Raw genomic sequence first — 18,372 nt, 5'->3', positions numbered from 1 at the left:
AAATATCGGGTTGCAGCGCTCGCCTTCGCTCGCTCGCGCAGACCCGCCCCCGCCTGATCGGCGGGTGTTGACGATCGGTGGACGCGCTCAGCGAGGCTCGCGCTCGCGTTCGCTCGCCCTCCCCTTTAACCTAACTGCGCTGTTGGCTAGAGGCGCATTAAAAGCGCTTAAGACTCCTTGGAAGATAGCGCATTCGATTGCATGCAACACGCATCGCGCCTAACGCAACGCAACGCACTGGGAAGGCGTTTGCTCCCGCATCCGTAGTACACACATGCATATAAGCACCGCAGTAGGCCAGCGCGCGGGCGCTTGCTTCCTACCCGGTAGATTCTGAAATGAGAACTGTTGTGAGCCAGTCGCTCCAAACATGAAATTTCACGTCTGGAAAATTTACATTGCGTCAATGTTAGCGATCACGCAACATTGAACCCCATCAATGTTATTGATCCCACACATTGAGGCTGATTTTCAATGTTGCTTTAATGACTCTCGCTGCATCATGCAGATGGGCTCCGAGTCTCGACAACGGAACGCATGGGGAAATGGCTGGAGCTGAGCCCTTCGTCGACGATGAGAAACCGCATACATGTACCGGTATTGCGCTTCCTGCAGTCGCGCGGGCGTTATCATCGTCTACCGTCGGGCATTCCGGTGTTTTGGCGAGGTGCGAAGTTGGAGACCGGCAGCACGTGGCAGAGATCCCGGCGCTTGGTCAACGACGACGGGAAGACTGTCAGAGGGAAACACGCCAAGTTCGACCTCGACGAAGGACGGACGGCTGCCACGTCCAGTGTCCGCGTCCGAAGCCGACTGTGCAAATCATTTTGAGCCGATCACGCCCGTCACACTCTTTGTCGGGTCGCGACCGAGGATACGTACATGTACAGCTTGTTGGAAGTTACAGTATTTCAGCGCCACCCAGAGCTTGCTGCTGGAGCAGTCCGTTCGTAGCGCAGGTTGGAGCGCTTGTTGCTGGAGAATCTTGGAGTGCTCGATCTTTCGTGTCGGGTGCAATTAATTTTGTAGCTGTGTGTCATTGGCTTAAAACAACTGTCCTTTAACACATCATATATGTTTTGTACACAACTATTATGCATTAACGAAGGTGGTGAATTTCTGCGAATGGCGCCCGAACTGAGACCAAAAAGCTCAGCCAGCTACGCGACCAGCATGAGCACGTCGGCCAAGGAGCTGCCCCGCGGCTGGAAGGAGGTGCAGAGCAAGAGCCGCCCCGGCAAGGTGTACTTCCTGCACGTCAAGAGCGGCGAGAAGACCTGGAAGCTCTCGCACGTGCACGCTAAGGAGCGCGAGTTCCGCCACCGAGCGGCGGACAAGAAAAAGCGCCGCTCTGCCGACGGCTCCTCCAGCTCGGAGACCGTTCAGGTGCGTTCTGATAGCTGCAGCGATCAGAAAACTGTGCGAGCATAGTGTAGCAATGGTGCTGACCTTATTGCGCGTGTTGGGTATTGGCTGCAGGCGCTGCATATCCTCGTGAAGCACTCTGGATCCAGAAGGCCGTCATCATGGCGACAGGAGACCATCACCCGCAGCAAGGCGGTGGCGGAGGCCAAGGCGGGAGGAATCCGCGAGAAGCTGCTAGCATGTGTGGAGGCCAACCCTGATGTACGTTAGCTGGGGGGATCGCAGTGGCAGATACATTTTGACTTACGTGTCTATCTCGACCTTCACAGAGATCATCCGAAGCTTTGCGCGAGCTTTTTGAAGAAATCGCCAAGGAGGAGAGCGACTGCAGCAGGTATGTTGGCAGGACCATGATCTTTTGTGTATGACGAGTTGAAAACTTATGCAATGTGTTGACGTGCCAATACAGTGCCAAGCGTGGAGGCGATCTGGGTCCGTTCACTCGTGGAAAGATGACCCCGTCGTTCGAGAAGGCAGCGTTCGCGCTCAAAGTGGGTGAAATGAGCGACTTGGTGGAGAGCGACAGCGGTATCCACGTCATTCTTCGCATCGCATGAGTATGCTGGCCAGACATCAGAGTGGCCAGGTTTGTGGATATGCGGAAGCACCTCCAGCCCAGCCAGGTTTTGTTGATATTTTCCAACATACAGACTGAAGAGAATCACACGTGAGTGTTCACGTTCATCGGCATTACGATCACCCTGCGCACTGTGGAACTGAACGCGACTTAATGGACGCTTTGGTGCATGTATGCAGTCTATGACATGGATATATTAGCTGAGGAAAGCTGGGTACAAAATCTAAAGCTCGAAAACCTTGGCGAAGACGTTGTCCTCTTCCTTGACTTCGCTGTCGTCGGCGTTGTCAACGCCGTTCGAGAAGAGAGCCTTGCAGGGCTGGAATGCGAGCGGCACCTTACCCTTCTCCTTACGCTTGAGCTGCTTGTCGAAAAGACTCTTGTACGTGATCTCCATGCTCTCGTCCACGTCCACGAACTGGTGACGCAGCTTCTCCTCGAACATCCGCGCCTTCACTGCAACGTCGGCGTTGTAGTGGTGCTTCATCGTGTACAGCTCCCACAACGAGCTCTGCCAGGCATTGCACTTGATCGGGTCAAGCTCGTCGTTCACGAACGGGTCATGGCCGTCCTTCAGCACCAGCTCCGTCTTCTCCTTGGAAAGCTTCTTGGCCGCAGCGTCAACAGCCGTGCCGCTCGCCAACTCTTCCCGGCGCTTGGCGGCCTTCTCGGCTGCGGTGAATGCGCCGGTACGGTGAATAAGCTGCAAGCACTCCTTGTGACGCAGAATCAAGTTGTACACCATCGGGATAATAAACAGGATAGCGCCCGGCTCCGCCGTGAGGGCACTGCGCGACAGCCGCTTGGCGAAAGCAGCCACCGTGTACGCCGGCAAGTGGGTCGACGAGAGGAAGAGGTTCAACAGGCCGAAGAAGCGGTCGCGCTGCTTGGCAGAGTACAGCGTCGGGTCGTCCAGTAGCGCATACAGCTTGTTGTAGAAGTCGGGCGAGTCGAAGTTGTAGTCCTTGATCAGGATGAACAGACTGTTCAGCGCCAGCAGACTCGTGACTCCACCAATGCTGTACGAGTCCGTGAGGAAGTCGGCGAGCAGCAGCGGGTTGGTCAGGTGCGGCATGATTTCGTCCGGCAGCTGCACCAGCACCTTCTTGTACGAGGTCTGCGGCAGCTTGTGGCGCAGCACAGCAATCCACGCCAAGCTGAAAGCGTGACGGTGCTGCTTCACGTTGCGCAGCCCACGAGTCTTCTTGGTCTTCTTCGCCTTGGCGTCGCCTGCCTTGCGCTTTGATCCAGCAGTGGCCAGCACCTCCTCCTCCTCTTCCGCGTCGCTCTCGTCATCACTGCTCACGATTTCCTGCTCCGGCAGACTGGCGTCCTTCGGCTCCACCAGGAACGACGTGATTTCCTTGTCGTCGTACGGCATCTGCACCATGTTCAGCATCCTCAGGGCGTTGCCCACCAGCTTCAAGTTCTCCTCCTCCGTCGTCTCCTCCTTCTCGTGCGCCTTGTCCAGAATCTGCGCCAGGTTCTTGAGCGTGTAGTACTGGACGTCCATGTAGGCGGCCACGTACTCGCCCTTGAAGACGCTGACCAGCTCGCCCTTGAGCTTGTCCGTGGTCGCCAGCTCCTGCACCACACGCGTGAACGTTTCATTGCCGAACAGAGGCCCGTTTCCGCCACGGATTTCGCCCTCGCGCGACACAAACTCCATCAGTGTGCGCAGCGCGCCCACGCGCAGGTTGGCGTCGGCCTCGGCGTCCCCGATCCACTGCAGCATCTCCTTGATGAAGCCCACGTAGACGTCCCAGAGCCAGCGGTGGAACTTGTCGATTGCCTGCGAGTCTCCGCCCTTGGCCTTCTTGGCTGCCTCCTGCGTCGTGGGCTTGAGCTGCAGGTCGCCCTTGTCCAGGAAGAAGAGCAGCAGGCGGCGCGTGCTCTGCATGGCCGCCTGGGCCACGGCCTTGTCCTCGCTCTGCAGCGCCTTCACCACCTTGGGCAGCTCATTGATCTGCTTGACATCCTCCTTGATCTTGGCCTCCAGCTGCTTGATCTCCGCCGCGCTCGCCATGGTCGTAGAGCTCTTCGGGACTGATGGAGTGGCGTTGCACCATGCATTGACTGGCACCAAGGTTGCCTCTCACTAGTCATACCATGCCATAAGATAGGTTTCCAATGTGCGCCTATGATTGGTCAAGCAACTGTTCTAATTTCCGCCAATTGAACGACGGGCTAAACGGCACCAATTGACGGCACGTCGTTACAGAAGAAGCCGTGCCTCGTCGGCGCTGTAGACGGCGTTCTCCATCGCTTTACGCTTCGCATCACGCTTTCAGGGCCTTTTTCATTATTTCAGCTGCCTACTGGGGTCGCTCTTCGACTGGAGTGAGCCATGGACGCCTCGGACGAGCGCGAGAACGACTATCTGCGCTTCCTGCGCGGCATGAGGCCGGACGACGCCAACATCCAAGCTTCCATGCGTGCGTAGCTTCGCTTTACTGCAATAGACACTCTACCGGTTGCATTGAACTGAGATCTGTGGCTTTGGTGTTGATATTTGCCAGCTGATCTGTCGACGGCTCAGTCGTCCGACTTGGACTTCCGCACGTCGTTCGTGGGGCCCGACGGATTGCCGGAGATCGACCATGACGGAGCTGAGTTTGCCAGGATGCTGCTGGCCCAAGCTGAACAGGAGCAGAAGGACACAGACACTGAGGCGGAGGAAGCTGTCGCAGCCGCTCAAGCTGAAGCGGAGGAGGCTGCCGCGGCGGTGAACGGAGTGCTGCAGTTGGCGACAGCGCGAGTGCGACCGGAGTTTCGTGTCACCCGACGAGTAGAGACGCCACCAGCACCTATTCGGTCGAACGACACGTTTGTGTTGTCCAAGAAAACCTGCAGATACTACAACAAAGAGCGCGAGAGATGCAAGCGCGCTGCCACGGGCCTGGATGGACGTTGCGCTATCCACAAACTGAGTCAATTCTGCAAGCACCCCAAGTGCAACAAGTTCAACCAGGGAAATGGATACTGCATCAAGCATGGCGGTGGCAAGAAATGCAAGCAAGCAGGATGCAACAAGCAGGTCCAAGGCTATGGATACTGCTCGGGACATGGTGGCAAGCCCTTGTGCCCCATTGAAGGATGCGAGAACAAGAGGATGGAAGGAGGGTAAGCCACTTGTGTGCATACTTGCTTGGGCCTTCCAATGCCTGGCAAAGCTAGATTGCTAACTCACTATGTGACGTGTGAGACAGGTATTGCAAGGCTCACGGTGGCGGTAGATTCTGTCAAGAGGAAGGCTGTAAGAGGCGTGACATTGGCGGCGGTCGCTGCATTTCGCACGGTGGTGGTAAAAAGTGCCAAGCGAAGGACTGCACGAAAGTGGATCGCGGTGGTGGGTTTTGCAAGGCCCATGGCGGCGGCAAGAAGTGCGAAGCTGACAACTGCAAGAACTGGGCTCTCGGCGGAGGCATTTGTCTGGAGCACAAGGGTCCTGGCAAACGCTGCAAGACGCTTGGATGCACGAAGTACGATCTTGGAGGCGGGCACTGCATTGCCCACGGTGGAGGACGGAAGTGCGTGGTTGAAGGCTGCGACAAAATCCGCCAAGTGAACAAGCGCTGCCGTGGTCACGGCGGCAAGGTCATGTGCAGTATTCCGAACTGCGACCGCGCGGCGCAGAACCGGAAACTCTGCAAAGCTCACGGCGGTGGCAAGCAGTGCCAACACGAAGGCTGCACCAACAAGCAAAAAGGCAAGGGACTGTGCATTCGCCACGGCGGTGGGACGAAGTGCAAGGAGGATGGTTGCAGCGCGATCGAGCGGGGCGGAGGCTACTGCAAGGGCCACGGCGGCGGCAAGAAGTGCTCGTACGCGTATTGCAAGAAGTGGGTCCTCGGCGGCGGCTTCTGCGACGACCACCTGGACATGGAGCTGTCCCACCAGCCCGAAGAGATGCCGCGCATGGCGGCCAATTCATATTTAACCAGCGAGTCCGTCGCGACAATCTAAGCTCAAACCCGAACGAAACACCTGATCGTAGTCACAACGTAGCCACAGTACACGTACGAGTTAGTCATGCCAAGCCTCAACACTTTCAATAATGTGTAGCCATGTGTCCAAAACTCAAATTTTAGCTCTTTTTGGCTCTTTTTTCAGTGCACGACCAGCGCCACGTACCGCGACATTCGCCAACGTCGCGATGCTCGTCCGCAGCTTGTTGCTAGCGCTGAGCTTGGGGCTCCTGGGCCCCATCGCCGCCGATGACTACCCGCCGTCTCCTCCCATCAACTACAGGACGTACGCCGAGATGGCCGCGTACCTCATGCAGCTCAACGCCTCGTTCCCAGACGTCGTGCAGGTGTCCATCGCCCAGGAAACATACGACTTGCCGTACCCCGAGGAGCTGCAGTGCGTCGTGGACGACGGCACGAAGGCCACGGAGCCGTGCAAGCAGTTCGTGGTGCACCTGACCAACCACTCGACGCTGGCGAACGACCCGCAGCGACCGGAAGTCTTCATCAGTGGAGCGCTGCACGGCAACGAACGCGTCGGCCCCAATGCGGCCATCGAACTCGTGGCACTGTTCGCACATGCGACGTCTAAATACGCAGAGGACGACAACTTGAAGCCCACGGTGGACACACAGCGCTGGCTGAGAGAATTGGTGAACACGAGGAACGTGCTGGTGACGCCCATGACGAATGCGTACGGCTACTCGCACAACCACCGGGAGGAGCTGACGGTGGACCCGAACCGAGACTACAACTACATGAGATCAGGCGCCGAGTGCATGCAGACCATGACGTCCCGCGTTGTGAACGAGATCTGGAGAGATCATATCTTCCAGTTGGCTGTAACTTTCCACGGCGGGACGCGAGCGGTGGCGTACGAGTGGGGATCCCCCGATCATTATCTGGATGGAGACGAGAAGAAGCCAAGTGAGAAGTCTCCGGATCACATGGCTCAGTTCCAGATTAGCCACACGCTGTCCAATTTTGCTGGCATCTTCCCTGATGGGAAGCTTTATCCGACGGGGACTATGAACGACGTTGTGTATGGCGTCACTGGTGGGATGGAGGACTGGGGCTACTCGGCATCGTGGGAAAACCACTTTTACAAGGCGAACTCGCAGCCGTTCCGACCGTGTAATCCTACTACGTTTGGTGGATACCCGGAAGAGAAGACTGTTTACAACAACATCACCCACCGCGCTTTCAACATGCTCGTGGAGACGTCTAACTTCAAGGAGCCGAGACCTGGTGACCTGGGAAACTTCCAAGAGCTATACAAAGCCAACGTCGACTTCTACAGGACGGACAGTGTCAAGAAAGAGTTCGTGGGTCATGTACCGCGAAATGTTCGTCTGGCACTCATGATGATCGAGATGGTCCAGCCTCTGGTGCGTTGGGTGGATGCAGCAGAGGCATCGAGTCCCCAAAACCAAGGCATGCTGAGCACCTTCCCGGCAGCAACTTTGTATATGACGAGCTCCGAAGTGGGCCAAGTCACTGAGATGGGCTGTGGTGCTCTGGCGTGGGAGCGCAACGAGGTCGCAACGTGCAATGTCTCGGACTGCGCTGTTACCGGCGCGGCGCACTCCAAACTGCAAGTTGCATGGGAAGTACTTGGCGCACTCACCATTGACAGCACACATGTTCAAGTGTCGTCCAGCCCGAAGTTCGAAGCTGAAAGCATTTTGGTGGAGACCGCAATCCAAAAGGGCACCACTCGCCGGTTCTACGAGTTTGCGTCGGATTCGTCTGAAGCTACGGCTGCCAACGTCGATACGATGGGGACGTCGCTGTTTGTAACGTGTCTCAGCCTTCAAAATGCCACCTCAGACAAGCTGTACGTTCGAGCTGTGGCAACTGTAGACCAGGTAAGCTACCCCATGATTCTCTTCTCAACGAGCCGCTTGCTAACGTAAAATGCTTGTATCATAGGACTGGAAAGAGCAAGGTACTGGGGGTGATTCTCCGTCACCGCAAGTTCCGCCACAGTCGCATCTGGTGAATGCTCGAACGAACCCCGATTGGAACTTCGAGTGGAATGGTCACCGAGTGAAGGGTACTCTTGATTGGACGTCACCGGTGCGTAAAATACGCTGGCAAAACTTGCTTCTGAATATGAAGTGCTGACATATATTGCAACCACAGATTATCACCGTCGATGTCGCGAACAAGCTGGCAGCTAGCCCCACCAAATCGCAAGAATCGGCAGCATCTGCGCAGAATGCGCCAAGTCAGGACGATAGCGAGGATAGCGTTGACGGCGCAGATCCACCGACAATCGGTGAAGAGCGTGCAAAGGATGCTTCTGCATCAGACGAAGACGAAAGTGATGATGAAAGTGACGACTCCAGCGACGACGACTCTAACACTGACACGACCTCGGCCTCCAAGCCTTCCACAACGAAGGCTACGGATAATGATGATTCCGAGTCCGAGTCCGACGACAGGGAGAGCGAAGACATTGAAGATGACAAGGAGACTACGCTGGACGACGAGATGAAGGCCTCCTCTGATGACCAGAGCACCACACCCCAGCCTTCTTCCAATGTTACGACTCAAGATGCCACCGCTCTGGCAGCGAATGGATCGGGCTTGGACGACAGCACTCCTTCCTCGCTGCTTCAGTTCGGGTACCTCATCATGAGCTCCTGCGCGATGATCATCGTGCTCACTCTGGCGTATCTCTACCGTCGCGTGTTCCGGCGTGCTCGGCAGCCGTACATGAACATCAGCAGCCTCGAGCAGCCAACGCGCGTCACAATCAACAACTTCGACGACGAGGACTACGACGTGGATGACAACGAAAGCGACGACGAAGACGTCAGCCAAGGCCCGCGCATCCCTCGCCACGCCCAGTCGTCCAGAAGCGTCATGTAGATGCCATCCCAAAAACTGCAACTCGCATCGCGTCACACGTCACAGATTTCGTTAATCTCAACTTTATGTTCTCTACACAAATCAATTCTCCACTCGAAAGACCACTTGGGCCGGATAAGCATGGAGAACTTGCCTCAATGCATGGTCACCGTGCGTTTCCACCAGGTACTGTCCACTGTTGCAACCACTATGTGCACCTACACATGCATCTCTTCTGCCTCCTCCCAAATTTCCAGACACCAACTCTATCTAGGAGCGTCAAAACGACAATATTCCCGCACTTGCTAACGTTATTAATACGTTCTCCTGTTCAAACCAAGGCGCTGCATGACGGACTATTCAAGGAGGAAGATGTGATTGCATTGGAGACTAACCGGCGTCTCAGTGGCAAGTACCGCGGCCTGCGTGCCTGTGAGGGACGGTTCGACGCCATGCTTGAGAGGGGTAAGGCTGAAGAAGAAGGTGCTGACCCAGCCACGTTACCAGCCTCGGAGGTGCTTTATGCCGAGTACATCACCTGTGCCAGCGGCGCGCTGTGCGAGAAGTCGATGCTGAGGTGGACGAGCTGTCTCGAGTCAGTGCAGGCTGAGAAGAAGAGTTACCGAGAGTGTGACCACGTCAAGAAGCTGCTGGAGCGCTGTATGCGCAGCACGACCGAGGACCTCCTGAAGGCCGCACAGCCCAAGGTCTTCCGACCGAGCGCCGCTCCGTAGACGCCAAGACTGGAGCCTCATACTTCAGAAGAACACACACACATGTTCGCTTTTGATTTTTGTATCTGTTTCTGGTTTAAGGCCACGCGATGGGGACAAGCAACGCGCAATTCCGAGCCAAACTAACCTTCGCGCCTACGTGTTGATAGGGAAAACCTGACAGGGGGAGCAGGAGGCTACGCGCCGGCGCGACAACTCAACTCTTCGGCCAGATCCTGCTTGTCCTTGGCGGGGAATTTCTAAACAATCTGGTACGAGTCCGTGGAAAGCAGCTTCTCGAACCCAAACGCAATCGGCGAGCCGTCCTCGATCTTCTGAACAGCCTCCACCTGCACGTCGCTATACACGCTGCGCGAAAAGAACGAGACGGAGATGGGGAAGAACGCATCCATGTCGCTGCCGCGAACCGAAAACTCCAACGTGCCCGAGTTGTTCCTGGACAAGCCGAAACAAAACGTTAGTTGCATGAATATACAACATCACAACACGATGATAAGGTACGTACGCAGAGCTGATCTGGTCCTGATGCCAAAGGAGCGTGCCTTCGGCCGAGTTGTGCTGGTACTGTCCGTCCACGTTGGCCACGCTTGGTGCGTCGTGGCCGCCGAGCGGGATTACGACGTTCACGTTGTCCAGCACCATGTCGCGGTCCAACGAATACTCGACGCTCACGTTCATCTTTCCGTTGCCTTCCTCCTCGGGCCAGCACGTGATGTTCAGCGGCAGCATCGACTCGTCCTGTGTCTTCAAGCTCCATCGCAAGAATGCCACACGGGAAGTCGGGAACGGCTTCGTAGGATCCCGCAGGGCAAGTACTGATTCGCTGTCATAAAGCCTCTTGTCCACCTTGGGGTGCGTCTGGAATGAGATGCCATCCACGCCTCCAGTACGCAGCTTCAGGCGGCAGCAGCCGGCGCTCGGGTCGTTCACCGACACGTACATGCTGCCCTTGACCTCGAGCTGCTCTAGTGCACCGTCGCGGGTAAGCACGACCGTCATCTTCTCCTCCACCACCGCGCCGATCGGGTCGTGGCTGACCGCAGCAGCCACCTCGGGCTTCTGCACCGTCTCGACTGCTGCGCTCATAGGCGGGATCTCCTTCAATCCGTCCTCCGCCGCCATGGCGTCCATGAACGACTTGCCGCCGCTGCCGAGGCCCATGCCCTTGCCACTGCTGGAGCTGCCCAGCTTCATACCAGCAGCCTTCGACACCACCGGCTCTGGACGGCTGTTGTATGAGGTCGGCGACGTCGCGGCCGGCGAGCTGGGGCTGTTCATGAAGCTGTCACTGCTGCCGCCGCTGCGCGGAGACTTAAACGCGTTGCTAAAGGAGCTGCCGAACGAGTTCTGCGATCCGAATCCGCTGCCACCCATGCCCGCACGCTCCAGCCGCGCGCGCTCGCGCTGCTCCTCCTTAATGCGCGCCGTGTGGCGCTTCATGTCGTCCTTGGCGGCCGCGCGCTTGCTCTCGAGAATCATGTTGTGCAGCTTCTCCTCGTGGCTCTCCATCTCCATGTTGACGCGGATCTGCGAGACGTTGATGTTCTCCGAGTGGCCCCCGGCCGTGATGAGCTCGTCGAAGCCGAAGACCAGCTCGAACTGCTTGTCGCGGATGGACGCCTCGCTCAGCGGCGCGCAGATGTCGGGCACGAGCTTGGCCAGCACCTGGATGGTGTGCAGGTCCTCCACGATGTTGCTCGTCTTGTTGGTGATGATGAGCACGAAGAAGCTTTCGAGCGGCTGGTACACGTAGCGCACGCTCTCCGTGTCAATGAACGTGTGCTCGCGCGAGCCGCTGGACAGCAGCTTGGGAAACGCGGCTAGCAGACCCTGCTCAAGGAATAGGCAATAGAACCCATTAACCACCCGAATAATGCAATTAACCCAGCGTTTCCACCCACCTCGAGGCGGATCCGGGTGATCTCCACGAACTGGCGCGCCACGAGCACTGCGCGCACAATACAGAGACGCCGTCAGTATATGGAACAGTCTAGCAGACACTGTCAGACGGTCGCAGTAGCCGCACCTTTGCCATTTCGGGTCAACAAGGCGGCCGAGAGCACCACCTACGTCAACACACAGCGACGTCCCCAGGGAGAGTTAGCGCGCGGGGCCAATGGGTACAGAGAGAGAAGACACATAAGTGTGTTGGAGAGGTGGCAACATGGCTGGAAGGCTGCGTGGGAGGTGGATACACAGCTTCCAGGCAAGCGCACGACACTCACCATTTTGCACGAGGAATCCTTTCCTTATCTTACAACAACGCGGCCCCCTCTATACGTGGAGCTTCGAGGGGGGCAGTCACTATTTTGACCAATGAGGTGATGGATGGAACTCGATTGGGGGAAATGATGTTTCGGCCAATGGCAGAGCAGGATAAAGTTGAAGTGGCTCCCTATCTGATTTGCATATACTTCTCGTTGTACTTCTCGTTTATTCACCTAGCTCCAAAGACCTAACAGTTTAGCCTGACTTTGGAATTCCTCGATCGAAGTCGCCGGCGGAAGTGCGTGGATCGCTTTGGGCTGTGCAGCTAGCCATTCCGAGTCTGGGTCAAAAGGAGGAGAATCTTTCTCCTTTTTTCGTCGATTCAAAGCGGCCTTCTTCTTCTGCTGTGTAGCATTGAGCGAGGTGGAATGGTGCTTTGCATCGTCATGCCGGTGCTTGTAGTCGTGAGCCCGAGGTGGTGCAGCGCCGTACAGTCCCGCCGCTGATACAGCAGCCAGCAGTGCGGCTTGGCTGTTAATGAGGCTCTCGGTGGCGCCAAACGATGGAGGAAGCGACGACGTTGACGAGGAAGTCGCGAGACTCGACAGCTGAGCTGGAAGTTTGGATGCAGCTATCGACGGTGGCGCCTTCCGCTCACTTGGCGTGTGGTCGATACTTCTGACCGATTCCTGGGCGTCATGATGCGGATGTTCCGGCGTAGTCTTCACCAAACAGGGCATGGACTGAGACCCGAGCATCGCGAGCTTCTGGATCTCTCCATCTTTTCGCAGCTTCCGAGTCGCCGCGTCTTTAAGCTTCCGTGCTGCATGAACAGCGTGAGTCTTACGCACTACCACGCGAGACAGCGGCGACAGCGTGTAGTTGGGCGTCATGAAAGCCCCCGACGCACCCAGACGCTTCCCGGGGCCGCCATGCAACTGCTCTGGAGATCGCACTCCGTCCATTTGGTTATGGCTTCCCTTTGTGTCGTCTTGAGGCTCACGCTCTTGGTTTCCCTCGTGTTCTACCGCCCGAGCATCAGCCCAAGTGTCTTCTTCTTCGCTCTCTCGCTCCTCCGTCTCCGTCATGACCGCGAGACTTTCTTCAGGATCCAATTTACCAAAGAACCGCGTCTCCATATACTCGCGCGCGCCTTCATCACGTTGTTGACCCACTGTCGTCTCGTTCTTCCTCACCACAACTTCATTATTGTCCCCACTGGTAGAACAGTTCCCCTTGGTCTCAGAAGACCTCGTCGAAGTGCCAAGCAGGTCAGCCGCGATGGTGGGTAAGTGAGGAGGCGGTGGCGTGCTCGCTGCAAGTTCAGCCTCGAACTTTTGTTCATTCAGGGACGAATCCTGCGAGATCTCGATGGTGTAATTCGGTAGAACAGCGAACTGTTTGTGCCTTTCCCCGGACACGAGCGGTGGGCGGATGAGCCCCGTCGGTAGCTGTATACTACCCCGCAGAGACGCCGGAGTGGAGGCGGACAACCCCCCGTTTGAAGCAAAGTCCAGGGATAAATGCAACAACGCAGAGACCGCACCCGATTCGACCTTAGGAGAAGGACCTGAGAGATTCGACAGTGCCAGAGTGCAGTGCTCGCGGATTGCTTCGTTCTCCAGTTTGGCGAGCTGGATGAGCGCCGGCATGGCCCCTTCGTCCACCATTTTGGCCGAGTTTTTCTCCTCCGGGACGATGGTGAGGTTGCACAGAGCTCCAGCGCAGCATTGGAGCGTGTTCAACGAAGAGAGTCTGGCCGCACGATACGATTCGTTGACCAACATAGGGGTGACGCCCAACTCGACTAACTGCAGTCGATACTCGGGCACCGACGACAGCGCCCACAAGCTGGAAGCACAACGCCAACGTGTCTCCGGTAGCTGTTCGTCACTCATAAGTGACTCGATGGCTCTGAGAACGCTGCTGTCCACGAGGAAGGGAGAGGGCCTCGGAGTCGGACCTGGCGATCGTCCCTTACCGGGTGTATGAATGTCTGCTGAGTGCAGTGGCTCTCTTGCAGGCGCAAACACTATGGTGCACAGCGCGTCTGCGCAGTCTAGACTTGAGTTAACGTCTTGCTTGGCTGCAACGTGACGGACGAGGTTGCAGAACAGCTCGAGAATTGGACCAGGTTGTTCACTCATCGCTGAAGCGAACCCGGGAATGTGACTGAGCTGTCGGAACAGGATGCACACCAGCGCGACAAACTCTTCATCGGTTGAGAGGTGAGATTCGTCGCTGCTGGCGGGAGTTGCCGTTAGAATCCCGTTCAAATGCACCACAACGTTCTCCCTCAGCATGACTTCCAGCAGCTCTGCGTTGTGCGTCAAGCAGCAGAGCGTTAGGACGCAGGTCTTGATGGCTTGAGAGGAATACGTTAACAGATCGTCCTTGTCCTCACTCGCATTCCCACCACTTCTGCTGACATGAATTTGCAGCATTTGCGTTAATGCACACGGGATCTCTGCGCTCTGCAAGAACCGCCGCGTATCTTCGTGCCACCCGAGCCAACACAACGCCGCAGCAGCGTACACAGCGCACTCGGATGCATCACAGTCGTCTTTAGCAGTGTGCAGATCCAGGAATTTCAATAAAGTTGCCAAATTCGCCGACGACGCCACCGCCATGCGGCTATCCTCATTTTTTGCGAGCGTGAAGAACACCAGTGCGAGTGTCTTCTCCGCGCAGTGGCTACTGCAGTGGTTGTGGGCGTGACTGTGCTCGTGGACTTCCGCGTAATGGTCTTCGTACATTGAAATCCGGTGAAGCGCGTCCAAAATTCCTGTTTGGACACTTAGCACTCGTGAATTTTCGTAATACACGAGTTCACTCAGCAACGTCTCGTGTAGCGATGCCAGCCGCCTCTCGTCGGCATCCGAACGGGGCAGCGCTGGATCGTACGCCATTAACTGGAAGAGCGCATGGAGAGATGAACGCTCAGTGCAAAGCGCATTCCTTCCCACCGGGTGAGCCAGCAACTTCCCAAAGATAATGGTGACGAGAGTTGCGACTTGCTTCGAGGCCAAGCCAGCGTAAACGGACAAGATCTTGACCAGCCCCTCCTTGACCATGTTCTTCATCGTCTCCGCATTCAACAGGTTCAACAAGGCCCGGATACACGTCTCTTTCGTCGAGACGCTGACAGCTCGAACCATACTGATCATCATCAACACCCCCACTGCACCTTCGCCAACGAGCACGGCTTCATTGCCGCGAATGCACGATAAGTTGCAGAGCACCTTGGCACAGTCGCGTTGGCTGTCTTCGCTGTACGAGTTGCTGAGCACCGCTACAATCGCCACAATACCTGCGGACGCCAAAGTTCCCCGAATTTCGGGTTCTACGGATAAATTTGCGAGTGTGATAGCACAGCAGCGTTGGATGGTGGCGTCCTCTTTGATCTTGGCTAGTGTCGCCAGCACGGAGATGACGCCCATGCGTACGAGGGCAATGCAACAGCTCGGATGACAGGATACGCTGGCGAGCACGTGGCAACAGGAAGCTTTGCTCACCTGGTCGTGCGACTCCACACAAGTCGCTAGCACCATCTCGATCGCGCCCACTTCGACCATAATGAGCGAACACTGCTCGTCCCGGCACAGCAGACTCAAGCACGAGCAACAGAAGCGCTCGATTGCAACATTGGAGTGCTCCAGGGTCAAAATCCGCGTCACGCATTGCACCACCGCCGCATTACAGACATGAGCTGCTGTATGAGAATCCGCCGCAAGGCTGGCAAACGCTGCAGTGCATCGCGCGCGGATCTCGCTCAACAGACCAGCAGATTCCGAGCAAATGGAGGGCGACTCAGCATCTAGCTCATCAATACTGGAGAGAAAGAGGAGCGCAGGGACCACCCCCGCCTCCGTCACTGCAGCTCGAGTAGCCGCTTTCTCGCAGAGTCCATGAAGGGCCTTCGAGAACAGGTTTCTTCTCTCGAAGGACTGCGCCGGTGCCATGCTGAGTTGGATCAGAGAGGTGATCGCCCCGGCAGTGACAATGTCCGCCGCAGCCTTCTGCACACTGAGAAGATTGCAGAGCGCCAGCGTGCACATTTGCTTGGCGTCGTCTCCAGTAGCGCGTCGGGATAAAGACGACAGAGTATTCACTGCATCGCGCTCGACCAGTTTGACACGGGAGTCTTCACAGCACGACACGTTGAAGAGTGTCCGAGCACAAACCTGGAGCAGATCCTCCTCCTTGCTTTCGGGATTTCCTTCAAAGCTGAAGTCCTGGTTCACATCGCGCTCTTTGTCGTCATCACTGTGCACTCGCCCACACAATTCGTTGACAAGCGGCAGCAGACCTTCCGATACCATCCGAATCGCGTTGCCGGGGTCTTTACTGAGATTCCAGATAGTAATTCCGATCAAACACTTGGTAATGATGGCGCTGGACGCACCTGATAACGCCACTAAGGTGCCCATGCAGCCTTTGGCGACCATCTCGTTCCGGCAGGCTGGGAGTCTCGATAGGTTGAGCAAAATGTGCGCTAAAAGCTCTTGAATCAACGGGATATTCGGGTGGAGCAGTGACGTGATGGCGCTGACGATGCCCTCTTCCATGAGACGCAGTCGAATGCGCTTGAGATTGGACAGATTGCACAACGCCTTCGCAGTGATGTCGTCGTATTCCTCCTCCGTTTTACCAGCAAAGCCGCTCATGTTAATACCCCCATTTCGTGTCGACGTGAGTGCGATGAAGGCTTTGAGCACGCTCTCGATCTTGTGGTACGACTGCGAGACGCACGTGAGGTTGAAGAGTGCACAGCGGCAGATGTGAGAGACCTTCTCGTGTTCGTTGATGAGCGTCGAGAGCGCACTCACAGCCCCGTCCTCCACCAAGAGCCCCTCCTCGCCTTGCAACGAGCACAAGTTGCACAGTGTGATGGCACACGCCGTTCGAATGGTCTTGTCTTCCGTGTCGTTCACAATCTCCGCTACCGTCTTGACTGCGCCTTGCTGCACGATCACTCGGCGCAGCTCGCAGAGATGCGATAGGTTCATGAACGTCGTGACGCAGTTGAGTCGCGTCGTCTTGTCTCCGTCTTTGCAGAGTCGAATGAGAGCCTCCACGACGTTCTCCTCTACCATGAGCCGAGCATTCTCCGGGTTAAAGCTCCAGTTGCTGAGCGTTAGCGAACAGCGTTGCTGCTGCCTGCGCTGCACACTAGTGAGGGTGGATCCAGGCTCGCCCTCTTCTTCGCTCGGACTGGCAAGTATTACCGTGGAGGCGCTACGACGCGGTCCACCTTGCTTGCCACTTCCCCCCGCTACAGCGAAGGCATCGGACACGCCGTCTTTCAGTACGTTGCGCCCCTCGGTCCGCGCGACTTCACCGGAGAAGCTGAAGTCGAGCTTCTTGCCGCCGCTGGAGGCCATGGCCTGGAAGCTCCGCTTCATGCGGGACATGTAGAGCATGCCGTCGATATAGTCGCCGCGGGTACTGAACATGTCACCGACGTAAGGTTTCAGAGTCTGCGAGGAGTACTCAGTGCCTGCACGCTTCCGTCCGTTCTTCCGCAGTATTTGAGCCGTCTTGGCCATGGCCGGGAACGCTGCTGCTGCCGACTGAGAGACCGGTCCTGGAACTGGGGACGTCTGCATGATGGAGTTGACGCGGATGGACGAGTTCCTGTTCGTCTGAATCCGAGCAACAGTGGCCACATTGGTGCTGGTGGTTGTCTGGATGGGGGTGTCGATGGTGAACTGTAGTTGAGTTGGCTGAGGGATGAACTGACGGACTGCACGGTCAGCGTACTCCATCGCAAACTCGTTGTTGCCACTGAAGTGTGTGGCGATGGTCTTGGTGGGGGTTGGTGCGACGCTGGTTTCGAGTAGCAGTCGGAATACTCGATCTCGGTCCCGCAAGTAAGTGCTAGATAGTGCTGTGAACTTCTTTTTCATCATAGTGGAGGGCTTCGGACTGGCAGCAACAACGGGGGCTTTGGCGCGGCTGACTCCATTGGGAACTCCTACGCTGTCGCTCTCGGGCATACTTGCACGGCGCTCCCCATTCGTAGGCCCAACACTCACCACATTCAGTTCCGCTGCAACGCGAGCCTTTTCACGATTCCAGAGCGCTGCCAGGTCCATGGAGGGCTCGTGCAGCCCTTGATCGAACACAAAGCAGCTTCGGACAGATTGCAGACGGTCACTACAGAGCAATTTTAGATATTGCATGGGGTAACCGTTCTGGTAGCACATTGCTACAGTGTACTAGAGCTCGCGTTGATAAGTACAAGGACGTAATGCAGAAATCTACTTCAAACTAAAACTTATCATACTGGCTTGAGTGGTGGGGAGTGTTCAGTGAGCTAGGTATTTATTTGGTGGCGGCTAGCATCGGGGATGCTATAACGAACCATGGCAAGAGTCCAATCCTCAGATGTCACCGGCACAACTCGGTTCAACAACCGCTCAGTCAGATCAAAAAGTGAATGCGTTTGTGGTTTCCCACGAGGGGCTAGCAGGTCGTGTTGTCCTTGTCTCCTATTTTTACGGACAAGGCACCATCTATTCGCGTTCGTGAGCCTGGAGCACGGGTTTGGTCCGTCGCACACTATACAAATGGTCTCCACCTAAGGCACGTGCACCAGTTG

The 18,372-nt window shown here is 56.5% G+C and overlaps 5 protein-coding genes across 5 annotated transcripts; 2 read left to right on the top strand and 3 right to left on the bottom strand.

The window, feature by feature from the left end:
* Positions 1-1,155: 1,155 nt before the first annotated feature.
* Positions 1,156-2,079, top strand: PHYSODRAFT_353940 (hypothetical protein). The gene is made up of 4 exons (XM_009521257.1): positions 1,156-1,386; positions 1,480-1,626; positions 1,695-1,759; positions 1,835-2,079. Exons 1-4 carry the CDS (start codon positions 1,174-1,176, stop codon positions 1,980-1,982), a joined length of 573 nt encoding a protein of 190 aa, XP_009519552.1. The 5' UTR covers positions 1,156-1,173; the 3' UTR covers positions 1,983-2,079.
* Positions 2,080-2,225: 146 nt separating this feature from the next.
* On the bottom strand, positions 2,226-4,028 carry PHYSODRAFT_485830 (hypothetical protein; the record flags this gene model as incomplete). The annotated part of the gene is made up of 2 exons (XM_009521256.1): positions 2,226-3,206; positions 3,267-4,028. 2 exons carry the CDS (start codon positions 4,026-4,028, stop codon positions 2,226-2,228), a joined length of 1,743 nt encoding a protein of 580 aa, XP_009519551.1.
* A 1,437-nt stretch (positions 4,029-5,465) lies between these two features.
* On the top strand, positions 5,466-9,613 carry PHYSODRAFT_353939 (hypothetical protein). Its single transcript, XM_009521255.1, has one exon. It carries the CDS (start codon positions 6,060-6,062, stop codon positions 7,884-7,886), a length of 1,827 nt encoding a protein of 608 aa, XP_009519550.1. The 5' UTR covers positions 5,466-6,059; the 3' UTR covers positions 7,887-9,613.
* A 186-nt stretch (positions 9,614-9,799) lies between these two features.
* On the bottom strand, positions 9,800-11,788 carry PHYSODRAFT_296404 (hypothetical protein; the record flags this gene model as incomplete). The annotated part of the gene is made up of 4 exons (XM_009521254.1): positions 9,800-9,995; positions 10,066-11,560; positions 11,587-11,626; positions 11,786-11,788. The coding sequence occupies 4 exons, from the start codon at positions 11,786-11,788 to the stop codon at positions 9,800-9,802; spliced, it is 1,734 nt and encodes a 577-aa protein (XP_009519549.1).
* A 1,230-nt stretch (positions 11,789-13,018) lies between these two features.
* Positions 13,019-17,191, bottom strand: PHYSODRAFT_438601 (hypothetical protein; the record flags this gene model as incomplete). Its single annotated transcript, XM_009521253.1, has 5 exons — positions 13,019-13,226; positions 13,299-13,718; positions 13,800-13,978; positions 14,054-15,964; positions 16,064-17,191. Coding segments are annotated over 5 exons (3,846 nt in total), but the record flags the coding sequence as incomplete, so codon positions are not given.
* Between the last annotated feature and the right edge of the window lie 1,181 nt (positions 17,192-18,372).

Source organism: Phytophthora sojae (assembly GCF_000149755.1).
Source record: "Phytophthora sojae unplaced genomic scaffold PHYSOscaffold_2, whole genome shotgun sequence".
Lineage (NCBI taxonomy): Eukaryota > Oomycota > Peronosporomycetes > Peronosporales > Peronosporaceae > Phytophthora > Phytophthora sojae.
The sequence above is the reverse complement of the archived record's forward strand: the minus strand, read 5'-3'. Positions and strand labels throughout refer to the sequence as shown.